The sequence below is a fragment of the Entelurus aequoreus genome, linkage group LG07, assembly GCF_033978785.1.
Source record: "Entelurus aequoreus isolate RoL-2023_Sb linkage group LG07, RoL_Eaeq_v1.1, whole genome shotgun sequence".
In the NCBI taxonomy this organism is placed as follows: Eukaryota; Metazoa; Chordata; class Actinopteri; order Syngnathiformes; family Syngnathidae; genus Entelurus; species Entelurus aequoreus.
The window spans coordinates 56,023,774-56,045,793 of record NC_084737.1 but is presented as its reverse complement, the minus strand read 5'-3'; the positions used below and the strand labels follow the sequence as shown (position 1 = coordinate 56,045,793).

Genomic DNA, 22,020 nt, shown 5'->3' with positions numbered 1-22,020 from the left:
AAAACTGAAATATGCAGTATTTAGTAATTAGAGCCCTAAAAGATCAATAATGCAAGACACCATTGATTTTAATTCTTTAATATTTTTGAGTAATCACAGTGAAATGTTAAATAAAATCCTACTAAATATATTTGGGATCCAAAAGGTCCCCCACTCATAAAGTGATACATTTTTATTAGTTTTTTTTTACTTTTAACACTTAAATTACGAGATCAACTTCAGATATATCTGTCGATTTTACATTTGAACTATTATTTCGTTTGTATTATGCTCTTTTGTCAAATAAAACATTGATGTTTTTGTTATGGCAACCACACAATATATGCAATATTTTTCCACATAAAACATTTTAAAGTGATATTTTTTAAGTAATAATTCATTATAACATAGATTTTTAGTCTTTTTTTTTTTTTTTAGCAATGGCAAAAAAAAGAAAAATAAACAAAGACAAAAGAAAAAAAACAGCCTGCATGGCACAGCTTTGTGTCAACATTGCAACTTTTTCTTGTTAGATTTCACCTCATTCCACTTTTTTAAATGTTTTTTTTAATTTTTGCAATATTATCAATTTTGCAATTTTTGCAGAATGTGTGGCGGGCCAGTAAACAATTAGCTGCGGGCCGCAAATGGCCCCCGGGCCGCACTTTGGACACCCCTGCGTTACACTACCTGTTGCTTTGTTGCTTTGTAAAGCAGAGGTGGGACCAAGTCATTGTTCTCGAGCAAAAGAGACATGAACAAAACGTGAATTAATTTTATTGAACATTTTCAAACACTCTTGCTTCTTTGTCATTCTTCGGAAAACACAAGTGAACAACAATTGGAAAGTAAATTATGGCAAAATCACCAGTCCGATTTATGAACAGAAAGTGCATGGCTACCTTTTACCAAAGTTTAAGGCAAAAACAAACCCAAATGTGTTAAAAATGTATTATTTTAATATTATTGATTTGTCTGAGGAACAAAGAAGCATTAATGAGATGAAAGGAAAGAAACATCTACATGAAAAAACTGTCTTTGACATCAGTTTAGTAATATATTAGTAACACTTAATAAAATATAGCATGTATAATACATTGTTAAGACAGTTAACACATATTACAGGTTGCCCTTTGCTGATTTTTTCATTATTGCATCTCTAGAAGTGTCTTTATAGAATACAAAGTTTGAATGCCAACAGCATGGAGGAGAGCATAGGTCCATGGGTGACAAGATGACACAAGTGCTAATGTTTCCTGTACAAGCAACTCTAAAGATCCGCCTTTGCAATACAAAACAAAGACCAAGTAAGAGCAATTCCCAAAAAGAGCTACGCTAACATGGTATCTTTAAAAAAAAAAAGGTAGATATTTTTAAATGGAATGTCATGAAAAATAATAAATAAATTGCTGTTACCATCACAAACAATCAATTATACATAATACATAAAAACTCAAAGATTTGCTTTATAACCTTTAGACATCACACAAATTCCCAAATGTGTCCCTAAAGTCTTGATGCAAAAGGCATATATTTAATATATATATATGAAATATAATACACATTTAAATCTTATTTGTAATGCATTATTTTCTATATTTGTAATTCATTTGTAATTTTGTAATTAATATTATACATTTTTATTCCAATACATTTTTAAATTATTTAATTGCAATGTCATAATAAATGATGACATTTGATCTGTATTGAAAAACTAAAGCTGAATTGAGCTTTTTTGGAATTTTGCCTATCGTTTACAATCATTTACAATCATCATGTTGATGTATTTTTTTCTTTTTTTTTTGCAGTCTGAATATTAAAACAAATTCGATCATAGATTCGCTTTCAATGGAGCAGCGCAATTCTGCCTACAAAGCCCTTAAAAAAACATCCAGACACCTCCATTAAGGTTTTATATACATGATGTAAATATGTATGCAATGTAATAACGGGCATATTTATAATAACATTTAATATTTCCGTATTTTGATCATTTTAAGCAAACGCGGCAAATTAATTTTTAAAAACGCATCACAACGTTTGCTTTTTTTTCTTCATCACTATTATTTACTGCAGACGTTACAAGAGCCAACAAACATAAAAAAACATAATTTACTGTGCAAGGTCTGGGCAGCACGGTGGAACAGGGGTTAGTGCGTCTGCCTCACAATACGAAGGTCCTGAGTAGTCGTGAGTTCAATCCCGGGCTCGGGATCTTTCTGTGTGGAGTTTGCATGTCCTCCCCGTGACTGCGTGGGTTCTCCCCGTGACTACTCCGGCTTCCTCCCACCTCCAAAGACATGCACCTGGGGATAGGTTGATTGGCAACACTAAATTGGCCCTAGTGTGTGAATGTGAGTGTGAATGTTGTCTGCCTATCTGTGTTGGCCCTGCGATGAGGTGGCAACTTGTCCAGGGTGTACCCCGCCTTCCGCCCAATTGTAGCTGGGATAGGCTCCAGCGACCCCCGCGACCCCGAAGGGAATAAGCGGTAGAAAATGGATGGAAAAATGGAAGGTCTGCTGTCAATAGGATGCCGACTTTGAGACTTTTGTGATTTAGGGCTATATAAATAAACATTGATTTACTGACTGCTAGAATGTTCATATGTTCCCATTTAGATGAAGAATGACCATAATCCTCACAAATAAACAGGGGGCTGTGGCAATATCACTAATACTTGGTTAATATTCAAGTCATGATATGTAAATGGGGTATTGTTGGCAGTTTTTCAATGGTTATTTATCAAGCGGACTTTTATTTACATTTACTTACAAGATAGAACGTATTTAAAAAATCCATCCTTCGTCATGTCTTTCATAATGATTGTGAACGATAGGCAAAATTCCAAAAAAAAGTGCAGTTCCTCTTTAAAATGTAAACTTTTCTGTTGTCAAACCTTTGAAGATTATATATTCACACTTCAGGGACGTGCAACACACATAAGCTTTTTTTTTTTTTTTTTCAATACGATGCAGATTTTGCAAAGCATACAAATCTGTAAAATACAATTAATGTTATTCAAAATTTGTCAATAATTTTGGCCTGTTGAAAACATTACATTTGCTGCTGGTTTTGCACAAATGTGCATTGACTCTTTATGACAATGACATTTCTAATTTCACCTTTTTAGTACACAACTTGCACACAAAGACAAAAACAGTGTATCACAGTACAAAGGTGGTTGAGTGTGGCACAGTATTTTAAAAACTATCATTAACACAGAAATGACAAAATGGCGGCACTGCCAGTGTATGTCTTCACAAACTTGTCTCTCTGTCCAAGCTCTTGTCGCGCCTCCGACGTTTGTGACGCTTCTCGCCACTTTTGGAAAACCTGGGCAGAAAATAAATAAATTAATAAAAATAACAAATAAATAAATAAATATATATATATATATATATATATATATATATATATATATATATATATATATATATATATATATATATATATATATATATATATATATATATATATACACACACACATATATATATATATATATATATATATATATATATATATATATATATATATATATATATATATATATATATATATATATATATATATATATATATATATATATATATATACACATACATATATACATACATACATACATACATACTTATATATATATATATATATATATATATATATATATATATATATATATATATATATATATATATATATATATATATATATATATATATATATATATATATATATATATAGTACAGTACAGTCCAAACGTTTGGACACACCTTCTCATTTCAATGTGTTTTCTTTATTTTCATGACTATTTACATTGTAGATTGTCACTGAAGGCATCAAAACTATGACACCTGTGAAGTGAAAACCCTTCCAGGTGACTACCTCTTGAACAGTAATCAGAGCAAACGGTGGCTATTTTGAAGAAACTACAATATAAAACATGTTTTCAGTTATTTCACCTTTTTTTGTTAAGTACATAACTCCACATGTGTTAATTCATAGTTTTGATGCCTTCAGTGACAATCTACAATGTAAACAGTCATGAAAATAAAGAAAACCCATTGAATGAGAAGGTGTGTCCAAACTTTTGGCCTGTACCGTATACACCTATATATACATAAATATATATATATACATAAATAGGGATGATGTTTGATAAGAAATTATCGAGTTCGAGCCTATTATCGAATCCTCTTATCGAACCGATTCCTTATCGATTCTCTTATCGAGTCCAGATAGGTTGTTGTATATGGAAAAAAACACACAATATTTGGTTTAACAAAAGCTCACTTTTATTATATAAAAAAAAAATCTAATAAATAAATAAATATTGACTGTTACCCCGCTAAAAAAATAAAATAAAAAAAATAAATATTGACTGTTGTTACCCAAAGTATATTAAGTGGGATTTTTCAGAAAAACAAATATATACAGTAACACAAAAACAAGCTGTCTCTGTGATCACTATAGGTGTATAAATAATAATATAGTGTTAAATAAAATCAGTCCCTTGGGCAGAAAACTGAAAATAATACAGCTCTCCAAAAAGTGCACTTCTGCTGCTATTTGACATAACTGTTTGTTATGATGCTTTGACATTTTTACACTTTATTTCTTTATTGAAAGAAAATTCTATGAAGAGAAAAGTTGTTTGCAAATGTGGTTACAATGGTAAAAAATGAAAAGTTAAAGCTAAAAAAAGAAATACACTTTATTGAGTTAAAATCTTTCTTTTTAGGGGGAAATATGTGATGTTATGAGAATATAACAACTACACTACCCAGCATGCAACGGGAGTGACGAGCATGCGCGGTAGCCCCGAAAGTGTTGTTAGATGTCGTCACCTGTGAAAGTAAACGTCAACACGCCTCGTCTGCATTATTTATAATTAGACAGACAACACATATACAGTGTGATTTAGTTCTGTTTACAAGGAAAGAAAAACAAAAGTTAAAAAAGGGAGATGTCATATATGTATGTGCTGCGGTTGCTTTAAGAACGTTGTGACAGCTGCCGTAAAGGAGGTGCGTTGCTAGCCTGGTTGCTGTTTCCGGTTGGTCGTAAAAGTGTTCGTCATGTGTTTGTACCCTGTTTAAATCTCTCAGTAAAGTTATTCATTGGATTATACCTTTTGTTTTGAACTTTATTATTCCATTATTTTTCCTGCTTTCCCTATCTGCGCCTAATGGCTGAGCTACGTGACGTAAATTCTTGTGATGTCTCAAGGGGCATTTCTGGTCGGGATGGGATTCGTTCCGAGGGATTCGAATAAAGAACCAACTCTTTTTCTTTACTATAGTGGTCTCGATAACGGGTACCGGTTCTCAAAAAGGGATTCGAGTCCGAGGACTCGGTTCTTTTCTTATCGAACAACCGGGAAAACCGGTTTCGAGTATCATCCCTATACATAAATATATATATATATATATATATATATATATATATATATATATATATATATATATATATATATATATATATATATATATATATATATATATATATATATATATATATATATATATATATATATATGTGGATGTAAAAGTTAATACAGCACAGCATATCATTTAAAGTGCCAATACATCATGCAATTATAAAAGAAATCTGATTGAATGCTCTGATTGTGTGATGATCTTCATCAGCATGATGACATCATTGCCACATTGCATTCTGTTTTTGACGCTGGTTGTGCCTCAAATGGAATACATACCAGTACACCTTCATCAGTATACTATGTACAATGTATACTCAGTTCCTGAATATAGACAGTAGTGCTGTCATTGCACACTACCGGGAAAGACCATCACATTATCTTTCTTCTCTACTTTCAAAGGTGATTTTGCAACCACTTGAGTTAGCCCCACCCCAATTTTGAGTGTTCAGAGTTCGACATCTGGGTGACTGACAGACAGTGTGTGGCATTTTGCCATATTTCTTAGTGTACACACTTGTGCACTCAAAAGACTAATGCAAGTATGGCTGTTTGCCAAATGAGACACATTGTAAGTGTATAAGAGTCAAACAATTGTACAATAGTGTAACTGAATGTTAGTCAAAGCACATTACAAGGCATGCAAACACTGAAATGCACTCATGCGAGGCAATAAAGAACTCGTCATAACATGCAAGGGTAAATGTGCATGGGCAAGAGAAGTGCATGCAAGCCCAGGCTGTGTAGCTTTTCAAACCAAAGACATTCACACCGTTGCAGCTTGGCATCACTTAGGGGTGGAAAGGTCCATTTATTTGGAATCACACTTTTCAGTATTGAGCATTAAGTTTGGTTCCCACACTGTACACATTAACAGATCCAAAAAAAGTTTTTTGAATCTTCTTATCTTAAATACACTGCGAGTTCAGTACCTGCTGAGGCCCAATGCGTACAGCAGGTGTGTTGGGAGGACAGATCAATTGCGTTCGTCATGTCTTCTTGATTATATTAATAAAAGACTCTTTTGTGCAGACAAATAATTTTAGTGTAAGACTGGGGTGTCCACACTTTTTCCACTAAGGGCCGCATACTGACAAATCAAAGCAAGCGGGGGCCATTTTGATATTTTTTATTTTAAAAACCAATACAATATATGTATAACAAATATACATTCAGGCCTCCACTCAGGCTTGATCCTGGGGACCCCAAAGGGTTTTGGTCAAAAAAATATTTAAAATGTGTCATTATTCAGTATTATTATTTTTATTATTATTCAAGTTTTAAATCTCTAGATCAACATTAGGTCTATTTGTCAATATAATGTTTTTAAAGATATAAGTTTTATGCTCTTTTTGTCAAAGAAAACCCTGTTTTTTTATGGAAAAAACACAAAATATGCAATATTTTCACCCAATAATTTTTTTTAAGTGGAATATTTGAGATTATACAATAATTTGAGCCTTAAAAAGGTCAATAACTCATAAGACTATTGATTTTAATTCAATATTATTTTTTGAGCAATGACACTTAAAAACAAATCACACTAAAATTATTGGGGATCCAAAAGGGTCCTACTCATTAAAGTGCTAAAAAAATAAATTATACATTTTTTTTACTCTTTACTTTTAACACAATAATCTCAAGATCAACTTCAGATCTATCCGTCAATTATAAGTTTTATTGTTGTTTATGTTTTTTGTTTGTTCGTTTTGTTCCCGCGGCTCGCCTTAATATGCATGCATGTCGAGGCCCCGGGTGTGCAGCGGTTTATGTTAGTCTTTGGCTCGTCGTGAGCACCGGACATGTCCTGGTGATTTTCCTAGCCTATCACCTACCAAGCGTGAACTCTCATCTATCAATCAATCAATCAATGTTTATTTATATAGCCCTAAATCACAAGTGTCTCAAAGGGCTGCACAAGCCACAACGACATCCGCGGTACAGAGCCCAACACTACCACAACACTGACTGCGGGAGATAGCCTAATTAGTTATATCTGCTTTTTCAACATTATTTTGTAAAGAATAAATTATTTAACTATTTATTTATGAGAACTTTATTTTTATTTGAGTATTTGATAATTATTTACTTACTCATTTGTCTATTTAGTAATATATTTATTTATTTATGTTTTTTATTTACTGTTGTGGTAAAGAATGAGTAGGGCTGGGCGATATATCGAATGTACCATATTTTTCGGATTATAAGTCGCTCCGGAGTATAAGTCGCACCGGCCGAAAATGCATAATAAAGAAGGAAAAAAACATATATAAGTCGCATTTTTTTGGGAAATTTATTTGATAAAACCCAACACCAAGAATAGACATTTGAAAGGCAATTTAAAATAAATAAAGAATAGTGAACAACAGGCTGAATAAGTGTACGATATAGATAGATAGATAGTACTTTATTGATTCCTTCAGGAGAGTTCCCTCATATGAGGCATAAATAATCAACTGAGAACATGCCTGGTATGTTAACGTAACATATTATGGTAAGAGTCATTCAAATAACTATAACATATAGAACATGCTATACGTTTACCAAACAATCTGTCACTCCTAATCGCTAAATCCTATGAAATCTTATACGTCTAGTCTCTTACGTGAATGAGCTAAATAATATTATTTGATATTTTACGGTAATGTGTTAATAATTTCACACATAAGTCGCTCCTGAGTATAAGTCGCACCCCCGGCCAAACTATGAAAAAAACTGCGACTTATAGTCCGAAAAATACGGTACTCGATATATGGCGGGTTTGTCTCTGTGCGATGTGGAAAATGACTATATCGTGAGTATTCGAGTATACGTTCTCACGCAGTTGCTTTTAGCTGCGGGTATTACACTACAGGCTTTTCTTACCCTTTCTTGTCTCTCCTTCTCACAGAGACATAAAACAAGCGCACCTTGTTACATATGTCACATACTGTCGCACGTGCGACGTCATACGCTCTCGCCGAGCAGAGAGGTAGCGGCATGGGTAACGTTGGCTGTGGTGCTAGCGGAGCGATGCGAGTGGTAATACGAGAGAGTTAAGGGCCAATCTGGTAACAAATGAAGGAAGAATAAATAATTCCCAAGAAAAACAGCAGGGGGTCCATCGTCTGGCGGTGGGTTGGCTTCAAATGGGAAGATGTTGAACAGACAACCGTAATATGTCAAGTATGCGGCAAAAGCGTTGCTACAAAAAGTAGCAGCACTACTCATTTGTATCATCATTTGAAAAGTCACCCGCTAGAGACTAAGAAGTGATTGAAACTCCGCATGTCAACATCTCGGCCGGTGCCACACCAACAAAATGCACTGACCCAATTGAGCCTGGAGTCTTCCATATCCAGATCAACACCGTATGAAAAAAATAGTCCACGACATAAGGAGATAACGTCCGCAGGAACCTACCACATACGAAGGACATACACTATTTGATTTCCTATTATACAGCTCATTTTTATTTGACAGTTATTGAAATATCTTGTGTGACATCATGCACAAAAGTGCACTTTATTTGTTTTAAACTATTGTAGTGGCGTTCTGTACAAAAAGTGCACTTTAATTTAGTGTTGTTTTGATATGTCATCTTAGTGACATCATGCACAAAAGTGCACTAATAGCTTGTTTTAAAATGTCTGATAATCTTGCACTTTCTGTTTTGAAATGACATGAATGTTTGTGCCACTGTTTAATAACTGCTTAATAAATACAGTGTTGGTCAATTGATGTAGTTGTGATTTACCTCTCTGCATGAAAGTTTAAAATGAACATATGTTAATCAATCAATCAATCAATCAATGTTTATTTATATAACCCTAAATCACAAGTGTCTCAAAGGGCTGTGAACAAGAATGTTTTAATGTAGACACATAGAATCATCATACTGCTGTGATTATATGCATCAAGTGTTCATTCAAGGCTAAGGCAAAATATCGAGATATATATCGTGTATCGTGACATGGCCCAAAAATATCGAGATATTAATTAAAGGCCATATCGCCCAGCCCTAAGAATGAGCAGTAAAAACTGTTAGAAATTGCTATGAGAGGGAAAGGGGTAGGATTAAATAAACTCTACTTCCTCTTACTCCTTTTCAGACATGTTGTAATGAGAAACTGTAAATATGTGACTTATGATATTGTGATTGTATGCATGTTCGGAATAAACTAACACCATAACCTCATCCATAACCACTACTGGCTGCCATCCCAGCCTTGCCCTTTTGGTAACTTGGCTTGTTGCACATATTGGATCTAATGCGACGGGAAAGCGCCACACAGAAAAAACTGACAATTTTGAAGTGCTCATCAGTCTGCTGGAAAAGGTTAACTCTTTACATAATTATTACTGTATTACCAAACGCAGGTGATGAGTTCACAGGAGTGCTGGCCGTGGGCATTTTCCATTATCTACCTACCCTGTTACATTCATAAAACCACCGTCCTGTAGCAGTTTGTATTACTATTGTATAATTTTTCAAACAATATTTCTTATGTAAGAGATAGTTTTTTTCTTTTTAAAACTCATGTTACATGTTAAAATTGAGCTGTTTTAAGATGGCCAATCCCAATTTAAATTGTTTTCAAATCATTTCAATGGGCGGGGTTACTTTAAGATACCAGTATTCCGAGTTAGTGCTAAGTTGTGATATGCAATGTGCTTCTATGTTGCGGTACTACTGTAATTCATATCTATTTACAATTTCAGCAGTCACAAGAGAGCAATCACTGCTTTCTGACGTCTTGTAACCGGCTGCCGTGTTTTAGCCTTCCACGTCTCTTACTATATAAAAAGTATTTGTCTACACACAATAACATTTTACTAATAGTGCTGGGAGTATGTTTGTACATTAGACGTCTGATTGAGACTTGTCAAGGCGCTATGATGTCATACACAAAGCTCGCCGTGCCATCGTAAGCCTTTTGCTGGCCAAATCCCGTAGTTGGCCCACACCATGTACAATTTCCAGCCAATTTCATAACGTCTCGCCCTGGAAGTGTTGCGCTTCTTTTGCAAAGGTAATGCTCATTCCGCTGGTGGTTATACTTTTACTTCCTCTATTTAGTCAAGTCTAATGTCCTCATTGGTGCTGCGCCAGAGCAAGAACCAGACAAACTATGGTTTAGACTTTTTTTGAGATGGAAAATCTCACATATGAGATCTTTGTTTTGTTCACTTTAATGAAAGATTAGCTGTATTAATTAACTTTAATTAGCTTTAGGAGAGAGATTCACTGTATACAAGCTAGAGCACATACAGTATGTGATATTACCGACACCTAGTAACCAGTCAGTATACACTACTACATATGATCATCTCTTTATTTCTCTTAAAAAAATGCTGTAGGTTCTACTGATCATAAACTATTGGCAAAATCTAAAATCAGATTTGACTATTAAAATCTTTAGTCGAAGACAGCCCTACTGTGGATATATGGTATTGCCTCTGGTTGTAAAATCTCATTTAGATATCTGTCTGTAATGAGATTGTCTACAATATTGACAAACCTCATTTTATGTCCCCACACCATCACATGACCTCCACCAAAAGACGTTCCTCTCGCAGTGCAGTAATCAAAATAGCGTTTGCAATACTTTGAGTTTACGATCTAACTGTCATAAAGATTCTGGACTCATCGCTGAAATGAATGTTCCTCCACATGTTCAGCTTCTAATGAACGTGCTACTGACACTAGCGCAAAAAGGTCTGACGGTGAAGGGCCGTCAAGACAGAGGTCCTGACAGACCTATGAGAACAGAGATTGGCCGCATACAGTCTGTTCCAGATTGTCAGGGCAGAGAGCCGTCAGCCATCTTAAAATCCCTGACTGCAAAGTGTAGAAGACAGCCCATGATACTCAAGTGATGACAAGGTGAGGAAAGAGTCTTCTCAGGGTGTCGTCTTCTTGGGACGCCCACTTTACCTGTCTCTGACATCCCACACTATATGAAACTTGGCAGCAAAACAATGGCTACATTCCGAGACTATTTAAAGGCATACTGAAACCCACTACTACCGACCACGCAGTCTGATAGTTTATATATCAATGATGAAATCTTAACATTGCAACACATGCCAATACGGCCGGGTTAACTTATAAAGTGCAATTTTAAATTCCCAGGGGAACTTCCGGTTGAAAACGTCTAGATATGATGACGTTTGCACGTGACGTCAATGGTTGAAATGGAAGTATTCGGACACATTGTATCTAATACAAAAAGCTCTGTTTTCATCGCAAAATTCCACAGTATTCTGGACATCTGTGTTGGTGAATCTTTTGCAATTTGTTTAATGAACAATGAAGACTGCAAAGAAGAAAGCTGTAGGTGGGATCGGTGTATTAGCAGCTGGTTGCAGCAACACAACCAGGAGGACTTTGATTTGGATAGCAGACGCGCTATCCGACGCTAGCCGCCGACCGCATCGGTGATCGGGTGAAATCCTTCGTCGCACCGTCGATCGCTGGAACGCAGGTGAGCACAGGTGTTGATGAGCAGATGAGGGCTGGCGTAGGTAGATAGCTAATGTTTTTAGCATAGCTCCGTGAGGTCCCGTAGCTAAGTTAGCTTCAATGGCGTCGTTAGCAACAGCATTGTTAAGCTTCGCCAGGCTGGAAAGCATTAACCGTGTTGTTACAGGTCCAGGGTTTAATAGTATTGTTGATTTTCTGTCTATCCTTCCAGTCAGGGGCTTATTTCTTTTGTTTCTATATGCAGTTAAGCCCGATGCTATCACGTTAGCTCCGTAGCTAAAGTGTTTCGCCGATGTATTGTAGTGGAGATAAAAGTCATTGTGAATGTCCATTTCGCGTTCTCGACTCTCATTTTCAAGAGGATATAGTATCCGAGGTGGTTTAAAATACAAATCCGTGATCCACAATAGAAAAAGGAGAAAGTGTGGAATTCAATGGACCCTTGTACCTAAGTTACGGTCAGAGCAAAAAAAGATACGTCCTGCACTGCACTCTAGTCCTTCACTCTTACGTTCCTCATCCACGAATCTTTCATCCTCGCTCAAAATAATGGGGTAATCGTCGCTTTCTCGTTCCGAATTGCTCTCGCTGCATTGAAAACAATGGGGAAATATGAGGAGCCTTTCAACCTGTGACGTCACGCTACTTCCGGTACAGGCAAGGCTTTTTTTATCAGCGACCAAAAGTTGCGAACATTATCGTCGGTGTTCTCTACTATATCCTTTCAGCAAAAATATGGCAATATCGCGAAATGATCAAGTATGACACATAGAATGGATCTACTATCCCCGTTTAAATAAATAAAAATATTTTCAGTAGGCCTTTAATGTAGTCCCCGCTCCACCACCAAAGTATAGCTGACATCAAAGACATGCGCATTTCGGAAGATGTGTTTTCATGCGCTACAATCAGAATGACTTTCGTCATAAAACACCCGTCTCGATCCGAATGAAATTTTAACCCGAACGTGTGTGATTGGGTCAGAATATTCTGAATGCTGTGTTTACATGGAGCATTTTTATTCCGGTTAGGCTTTTAATCCGATTAAAGGTGTCCATGTGCACATAGTTACTAACTACTGGAGCTTTGATCATACTCACAGGTGTGTAATTGGCAGCACCTGGCGGTACCAGAAGCTCAAATCAAGAGTCGATGACATAATAGAATGTTTGGCATCGGCAGAAAAGATTAGACAAATATTCCTAACAAATGTGTCACTTTTTAAAAGTAGAATTACCTGCAAGTTTGCTGTTATTGATGTTGTTTTTATTAAATCATTAAAAAAAATTAAAACATTTTCTGTTTTGGATTATGTTCCCAAAATAAAGCGAATTGTGGTTCATAACAAACTGTGACAATGACGTACCGTTACACCCCTAGATCACTGCATCTAACATGCAGCCATTTCAAGCCTCACCAAGCGCAACAGTGCAAGACTCACCTTTTTGCTTCTCAGCTTCTGAGAGGTTAGGAAGGGGATCTTGAGGGGTGGAATGAGATGGAGAGAGGCAATGCAGGAGTTTCTATGTTAGCCTACATGGTGGACATCATTTAGAGCAGGCCATGTATACACACATATGTATTTCTAAAAAGGGATGTTTATTCCCTACGAAATAGATGATAATGCACCTCTTTTGTTCCGACACTAACGATATTCAATGCTTATTTTGTAAGTTTACTCCATTACAAAGATATGAACAGTACTCCGTTGTAGTAGGGAGAGATACAAGAGGGTAGAAAAATACATTGAGTGAAATAAGTACTTCGTCCCCAAACCAATCAGCAAGCATTTGACCCAACAGAGCGGTTATGTGTCCATACAACACATACATTTGTCAGGAAGCTGGAACGCAGCTTAGCGGCGTGACACCAAAAAAGCAGAGACGGGAGTAAAATAATATTATTCAATATAATCAAAAGAAAGCGCACAAACAAGGGACTGGGAGAACACGCAACTAAGAGTGGAAAAAACAAAAGGCCTGCATATCTAGCAAGCTGCTGGGCTGGAAGTAGCTGTGCGTCCCCCGCTTACAGCTTCCCATTGCCCTCCCCATTGAGAGAACCAAGGTGAGGTGACTCAAGCATTTTGTTTCGGTATATCTCTAATGCCTCTCTTGTTGAGGCAAGCCAAGCTGGCAGCAGACACCAGGTTGGACCTAGGACACGCTGAATTATGTCTCGCAGCTAGGCTGGGAATGCCTCAGTGTCCCCCCGGTGGAAAAGGACATGATGGCTGGAGTCTGGGCTTTTCTACTGAGACTACTACCCCAGAAACTCGGACCCAGATAAGTGGAACAAATAAAACATTAAAACGTTGGCCTGTCTTAGTCTTGCGCGATATCAAGAAGGATCTCACCTTTGTTTTGACATTTAAAGTCAGTCCTACTGCCTGGATATTTCCAACAACTTGCTTTATATGTTGCAGGTGTTCTTTTCAGGTTCTGCTGAAGCTCACCACATCATCTAGATAAGCTGCACAATACTCCTCGTAACTTTAGAGGACTTTATCCATCAGTTGTTGGAAAGTCGCTGGTGCTCCGTGCAGTCCAAAAGGCATAACAGGAAATTGAAATAACCCACCAGGGGTCCGGAACACAGTGTATGGCTGACTCGCTGGCTCAAAGGGGCACCTGCCAAAAACCTTTGCGATAACAAGTGTAGTGATGTAAGCTGCTGATCCAATCCTTTCTAGAAGTTTGTCTATTTGTGGAATTGGGTAGGCATCAAATTCAGAGATGTATTTGAACTTGCGAATGTCAAAGCAGATGCGGAGGGATCCATACTTTTTGCCAATAATGACCACTGTGCCACCACTCCGAATTTGATGGCTCAATGACTCCTATTTCCAGCATGGCCTCGACCTCTCTGCGTAATTTCTCCACCAGCTGCTGTGGAACACGATACTGTCGCTGGCGGAGTGGATGAGCCTCCTTTAGCTGGATTGCATGCTCAATTACGGTTGTCTTACCCGGGCTTGCAGCAAAGAGGGATGATACTTCTTGCAACACCTGCCGAAGCTGTGCTGCTAGTTCCGTGGTCAGGTGTCTTGGTGACTACCGCTACACTGGGATCTTCCTCTTCTTCCATCTGAATGTCTTTCACCAGTGACACTACATGAGTTGGAGCTTAAACTTTTTTCCATAAATGAAGCAGGTTCACATGGTATGTTTGTTTTTGTTTCTTCTTGTCAGGTTGGAGTATCTCATAAGTGACCGGGCTCATACGACGGATGATTGTATAAAGACCTTGCCACTTTGCAAGAAATTTACCACTGGAGGAAGGAATAAGTAGAAGAACCTTTTGCCCTGGCTGGAAGTCACGCTGACGTGCTTGTTTGTCATACCAGAACTTCTGCGTTTTCTGGGCCTCCTGCAGGTTCTCTTGAGCCTTCTCTTGATACCTGGCTAACCTGTCTGTCAGTTGGAGCATGTATTGTATCACTCCATGGTCATTTGACGCGGGTGTTGAGGCTTCCCAGCTCTTCCAGAGTAGGTCCAATGGGCCTTGGACGTCACAGTTATACAGAAGTTTAAAGGGTGAAAATCCTGTTGATGCTTGGGGAACTTTCCGTAGGCGAAGAGTATAAATGGAAGCCAACGGTGCCAGTCCTTTCCGGTATCAGCCACAAATTTCTGTTACATCCTATTCAGGTTCTGGTTGAGTCTTTCAGCAAGTCCATCTGTTTGGCGATGATAGGGTGTGGTATTGATAGACTTAATTCCCGGCGGATTGTCGAACAGCTGCAATAGCTTGGAGGTAAAGTTAGTGCCCTGATTAGTCGGCACTTCATCTGGGAGTCCCGCTCTTCAAAAGAGTTGCACCAGTGCATGAAGGACAGCCGGTGCAATGATACAGCAAAGTGGGAAGGCTTCAGGGAATCTGGTGGCATAATTGCACACAAGAAGAATATACTGGTGTCACCGACAACTCTTCACCAGCGGACCCACAATGTCCCTCGCTATCCTTCTAAAGGGAGTATTCCTCCCTTATATATACTATCATCAAGGTCTGGGAGATGTCGGACACCAATTTTGGCTTGGGCCCTCTTAACCACAGGACAGGGCACATGCAGACTTGCCTTTGCAGTAGTATTTGTGTTAGCCTTAGCATTCTTTCCACCGTAAGTGTTCCCCGGTTGTTTATTTTCATAAAATAACTCTACAAGAATGAACATGTCACATCCCCAAATGGCATCCACTGGTACATTTTCTACCACCCTAAAGTCAGCCAATGAGTGTTCATCTATTGTCACATTTAAATCACATTTGGGATAAGGATGCATGTCCCCAGGAACACATAAAATGTCTGCTTGTCTGCTATAGTCCACACTGTTAACGGGTACTAAATTGTACTTTACAGGTAAGATTAAACTGCCAGTTTCCAACAAAGCAGTAACCTTTTGTCCATTGATACACAATTTGATATCATTGCAATTGGCCTTCCTAATCTCTGCTGATCTCAGGTTGGGGTGCATAGCAAGCGGTTGCAACTTTGGCTCTTCGTATGGGACGCACAGAGGCTGTATGGCCTGGCTGCTGGCAATGGTAACAAATTATGTCCTTATGGGCTGGCCGCTGATTTGGGGCAGTATTGGTGCGACCTGGCACTTACTGGCTGTTGTGTCCATCTGAATAGAGGTGGCTGGATTGCTGGACGGAATGCTGGACAGTATGATGTGTTGGGGACATGAGCCGCTAGTCCACCTTGGAGCCCATTGAAGTACTGCATAGCCAGTTTAGCCGCTCCAAGCCCTTCGGTGGGCTCAGTTCTTTCACCCAGGTACGAACATGCACTGAGAGCACTTGAAGCAGATGCTCCAAGATGATGGTCTCACCAATTTATTCTTTGGTGTGCTGCTCTGGCCTTATCCAACTTTGATAAAGGCCATTCAGACTATGATAAGTCCCACTGGAGCGCTCACCAGAAGGCACAGTTGCGGTCCACAATTGTTGATGGTAAGTCTCTGTAGAGATCTTGAATCTTACCAGCAATGCTGCCTTCAGGTCTGGGTAACGGTGAGCTTTGTCTTCATCCATCGCCGTGTATGCTTCTAGCGCCTTCCCAGATAGGAGTGGAACTAGTCTGCAGACCCATTCATTCTCTGGCCATCTCCAGGTTATAGCAATGCACTCAAACCGTAATAAATAGTTCTCAAGGTCATCACCTGCCTAATATAGAGGAACGTTTGACATTGTAATGTCTCCATTCAAGTCTTCATTGTGCAGCGAAAACGACATAACAGGGCCAAGCTGTTCAAAAGTCTGTGGCGCAGGCGTCTGAAACTGGGGTGCCTGTTGAGGTGAGAGTGAGGATCTGAGGCTTCTGCGCTAAGCCAACAAATACTCCTCTCTCTTCTTCTTCCCAGCCATAAAGTCTCTCATCATTGCCAGAAACTCTCCGCTTGGCACTGGTGTTGAAGGCCCAGCTTGTTCTGGTGCTTAGGCAGTGGTTTAGTCCTCTTCCTCTGCTGAGGCCTCTACTTCTCCGACAATATCCATTTTGGGGTTTTCACAATCTTCACCCTGTTCTTGCTGTTTTTGGAAGCACAGCCCTGTGCGGCTTTTAAATGTGAAGGTAATTCCTATTTTCCGACTTGCCATCCCACTTCTGACACCATTTGTCGTGGGGTTCAATCCCCACAATTAGGGTGAAAAATAGGCAAGTCAAAAGAAAAAAACTTAAAAGTGTTTATTTTTTTCTCTTAAATAGTGGCAAAAAATAAGTGAAAAAATACAAAAATGGTGAAAAGTGTCAGAAAAAATTCCAAAACAATTTAGCCGAATAATTACAAAAAAATAAACAGTACCAGAACTTAATTTACTGGGTAAATACTTAAAAGTCTATTATCTTCTTTGTAATAGTACAACATGGAAAACAATGCTTCTCAGCTTCCAACCATCACTATCTCCAACCCAATACTCCTCTCAATGCCAGGCAAAGGCCTTTTTTTAAATCCTAGGACCATCCCCCTGACGGTGAGGTCACTGAAATGCGGCCCACAATGATGCTTTAAAAATGCGCGCAATGACGTCAGCTCAGTTTGACTCCGACAGCAGTGAAAATGACCAAGTATGTTGTGAATACTTTTATGTTTGGCCAGAAATGTAGATTATGGATAATGAGGATAGGCATAGGCATCAAGTGTGCTCTGTTGATGTTCTGCCGGGCTAAATGAAAGCTACGCGGTCACAGAATTGAAAGTGTGTACATGTGGTTTGTTGTGTGTGTGTGTGTGTGTGTGTGTGTGTGTGTGTGTGTGTGTGTGTGTGTGTGTGTGTGTGTGTGTGTGTGTGTGTGTGTGTGTGTGTGTGTGTGTGTGTGTGTGGGTGTGTGTGTGTGGGTGTGTGCCTGTGCGTGTAGCGCCGGGTGTTTCTCTGTGATCTGCCGATCTTGACGGAGCTACTACGTCACAACCATAAAATAATGATTATACTGTTCATATCTTTGTAGGGGTGAACTAATTAGTCAGTGTAATAGTGCACACTTTTTACATCATAAAATAGAACTGGGACAGAATGGACATGTATAGATGGACATACTGTAAACCACTTTGGACCTAAACACACCATGTCTGGGTTTTTTTCTTGGAAAAAAGATTTACCTTTTAGCAGGAGGATCTTTTTCCACAGGACTGACACCCTTCCATACGTCCCCAAAAGAGCCTTTGGACATCTCATCAGTAATGTTCACTGTAGCTGGGTCGCTCCTTCAAAATTATTGAGCAAAAAATAAAATACATTTAAAAAATACCAAACACAGCATGGAAGCAGTTGTTAACCATGGCTGTGTTTCAGCTGGTGCATATTCATTCTTATACTCAGTCTTTTGAGAGCTTAAGTGCGTTACACAGGGAATTAAAATAAGAATTACCAGGGTTTTGCCCTCAAAATTATGAATGTGCAGTGACACTTACCACCCCCAATTGTCGCCATTTTTGCTACATAGCGGAAGGGGAAGGACTAACTCAACTGCAATTGCAATTCACCAATAAAAGGATGTGGAGAGAAAAAAGAAGTGAAGAGCAATTGTAATTTCCGCTAAGTGCACATGGACAATATTGGATTCGGGGCAGCATGACACTGTCAAAATGTGTCAGCACACCACTGTCAGGAATTAACTACACAGTGTCCTCAGTATACTTACACTGAACAAAAGTATAAACGCAATGCTTCTGTTTTTGCTCTCATATTTCATGAGTTGAACTCAAAGTTGTAAAACTTTTATTATATATGCAAAAGACCTATACCTCTCAAATATTGTTCACAAATCTGTCTAAATCTGTGTTAGCAAGCATTTCTTTTTGCCAAGATAATCCATCACACCTCAAATGTGTGGCATATCAAGATGCTGATTAAACAGCATGATTATTGCACAGTTGTGCCTTAGGCTGCCCACAATAAAATGCCACTCTAAAATGTGCAGTTTTATCACACGGCACAATGCCACAGATTTAACAAGTTTGAGGGAGTGTGCAGTCCACCAGAGCTTTTGCCCGTGAATTGAATGTTCATTTTTCTACCATAAGCCGTCTCCAAACGCGTTTCAGAAAATTTGGCAGAACATACAACCGGCCTCACAACCGCAGACCATGTCTAACTAAACCAGCCCAGGACATCCACATTCAGCAGGTTCACCTCCCTGATTTTCTGGGACCAGCCACTCGGACAGCTGCTGCAACAACTGGTTTGCATAACCAAAGAAGTTCTGCACAAACTGTGAGAAGCCGTCTCAAGGAAGCTCATCTGCAGGCTTGTCATCCTCATCGAGGTCTCAACCTTATTGCAGTTTGTTGTCGTAACCGACTTGATTGGGCAAATGCTCACATTTGCTGGCATCTGGCACGTTGGAGAGGTGTTCTCTTCACAGATGAATCCTGTTTTTCACTGTTCGGGGCAGATGGCAGACAGCGTGTGGCGTCATGTGGGAGAGCTGTTTGCTGATGTCAACGTTGTGAATCGAGTGGTCCATAGTAGGTGTGGGGTTATGGTATGGGCAGGCGTATGTTATGGACAACGAACACAGGTGCATTTTATTGATGGCATATTGAATGCACAGAGATACTGTGACGAGATCCTAAGGCCCATTATTGTGCCATTCACCCGAGACCATTACCTCATGTTGCAAGGATCTGTACACAATTCCTAGAAGCTGAAAACATCCCAGTTCTTGCATGGCCAACATACTCACCGGACATGTCATCCATTGAGCATGTTTGGGATGCTGTGGATCGTCGCATATGACAGCGTATTCAAGTTCTTGCCAATATCCAGCAACTTCGCACAGCCATTGAAGAGGAGTGGACCAACATTCCACAGGCCACAATCAACAACCTGTTCAACTCTATGCGAAGGAGATGTGGTGCCTGTGTGAGGCAAATGGTGATCACACTAGATATTGACTGCTTTTCTGAACCCCCTGAACTCCCAATAAAGCGAAACTTCACATTTCAGAGTGACCTTTTATCGTGGGCAGCCTAAATCACACCTGTGCAACAATCATGCTGTTTAATCAGCATCTTGATATGACACACACCTGTGAGGTGAGATAGATTATTTAGGCAAAGAAAAATGCTCACTAACACAGATTTAGACAGATTTGTGAACAATACTTGGGAGGAATAGGTATTTTGTGTACACTAACATACAAAAGTTTGGGGTCACCCAAACAATTTTGTAGAATAGCCTTAATTTCTAAGAACAAGAATAGACTGTCGAGTTTCAGATGAAAGTTCTCTTTTTCTGGCCATTTTGAGCATTTAATTGACCCCACAAATGTGATGCTCCAGAAACTCAATCTGCTCAAAGAAAGGTCAGTTTTGTAGCTTCTGTAACGAGCTAAACTGTTTTCAGATGTGTGAACATGATTGCACAAGTGTTTTCCAATCATCAATTAGCCTTCTGAGCCAATGAGCAAACACATTGTACCATTAGAACACTGGAGTGATAGTTGCTGGAAATGGGAATCTATACACCTAGATATTGCATCAAAAACCAGACATTTGCAGCTAGAATAGTCATTTACCACATTAGCAATGTATAGAGTGTATTTCTTTAAAGTTAAGACTAGTTTAAAGTTATCTTCATTGAAAAGTACGGTGCTTTTCCTTCAAAAATAAGGACATTTCAATGTGACCCCAAACTTTTGAACGGTAGTGTATATAGTAAAAGTTTTAGATCTTAGAGTTCAACTCATAAAAAATGTGAGCAAAAACAAAAATGTTGCCTTTATATTTTTGTTCAGAATATTAAAGGCCTACTGAAACCCACTACTACCGACCACGCAGTCTGATAGTTTATATATCAATGATGAAATTTTAACATTGCAACACATGCCAATACGGCCGGGTTAACTTATAAAGTGCAATTTTAAATTTCCCGGGGAACTTCCGGTTCAAAACGCCTTTGGAGGATGACGTATGCGCGTGACGTCGCGAGGTCCACGGAAGTGTTTGGACCCTTTTGGACACAATGCACAGAGCTCTGTTTTCTTCGACAAAATTCCACAGTATTCTGGACATCTGTGTTGGTGAATCTTTTGCAATTTGTTTAATGAACAATGAAGAAGAACGTTGTAGGTGGGATCGGTGTATGCGGCTGGCTGTAGCAACACAACAAGGAGGACTTTGTTGGATAGCAGACGCGCTAGCGGCGAACTCACCTTGACTTCCTACGTCTCGGGGCCGCCGACCACATCGTCGATCACTGGAACGCAGGTGAGCACGGGTGTTGTGAGCAGAGGAGGGCTGGCTGGCGTAGGTGGAGCGCTAATGTTTTTATCATAGCTCTGACGAGGTCCCGTTGTTAAGTGGGCGTCGTTAGCAACAGCATTGCTAGGCTTCAACAGGCGTCGAATACACATTAACCGTGTATTTACATGTCCAGTGTTTGGTTCGGTATCTCCTGATAGTAGTATTGTTGATCTTCTGTCTATCCTTCCAGTCAGGGATTTATTTATTTTGTTTCTATTTGCATTTGAGACAGATGCTATCACGTTAGCTCATGCTAAAGAGCTTCGTCGATGTAGGATATAGTATCCGAGGTGGTTTAAAATACAAATCCGTGATCCACAATAGAAAAAGGAGAGAGTGTGGATTCCAATGAGCCAGCTTGTACCTAAGTTACGGTCAGAGCGAAAAAAG

General features: G+C 38.8%; 1 protein-coding gene across 4 annotated transcripts in view; it reads right to left on the bottom strand.

Annotated features, from left to right (window-relative positions):
- Positions 1 to 391: 391 nt before the first annotated feature.
- Positions 392 to 22,020, bottom strand: part of LOC133654059 (sodium-driven chloride bicarbonate exchanger-like) — a 111,227-nt gene continuing 89,598 nt past the window's right edge. For 3 of the 4 annotated variants that reach the window (XM_062054021.1, XM_062054022.1, XM_062054024.1), the window contains 2 exons: positions 18,484 to 18,588; positions 392 to 3,315 (listed from right to left, as the gene is read on the bottom strand). In XM_062054021.1, the coding sequence (XP_061910005.1) occupies positions 3,240 to 3,315; positions 18,484 to 18,588 (181 nt within the window). In that variant the 3' untranslated portion in view covers positions 392 to 3,239. Of the gene's footprint in view, positions 3,316 to 13,323; positions 13,363 to 18,483; positions 18,589 to 22,020 lie in introns of all 4 variants that reach the window. The other variant, XM_062054023.1, reaches the window with a different exon arrangement.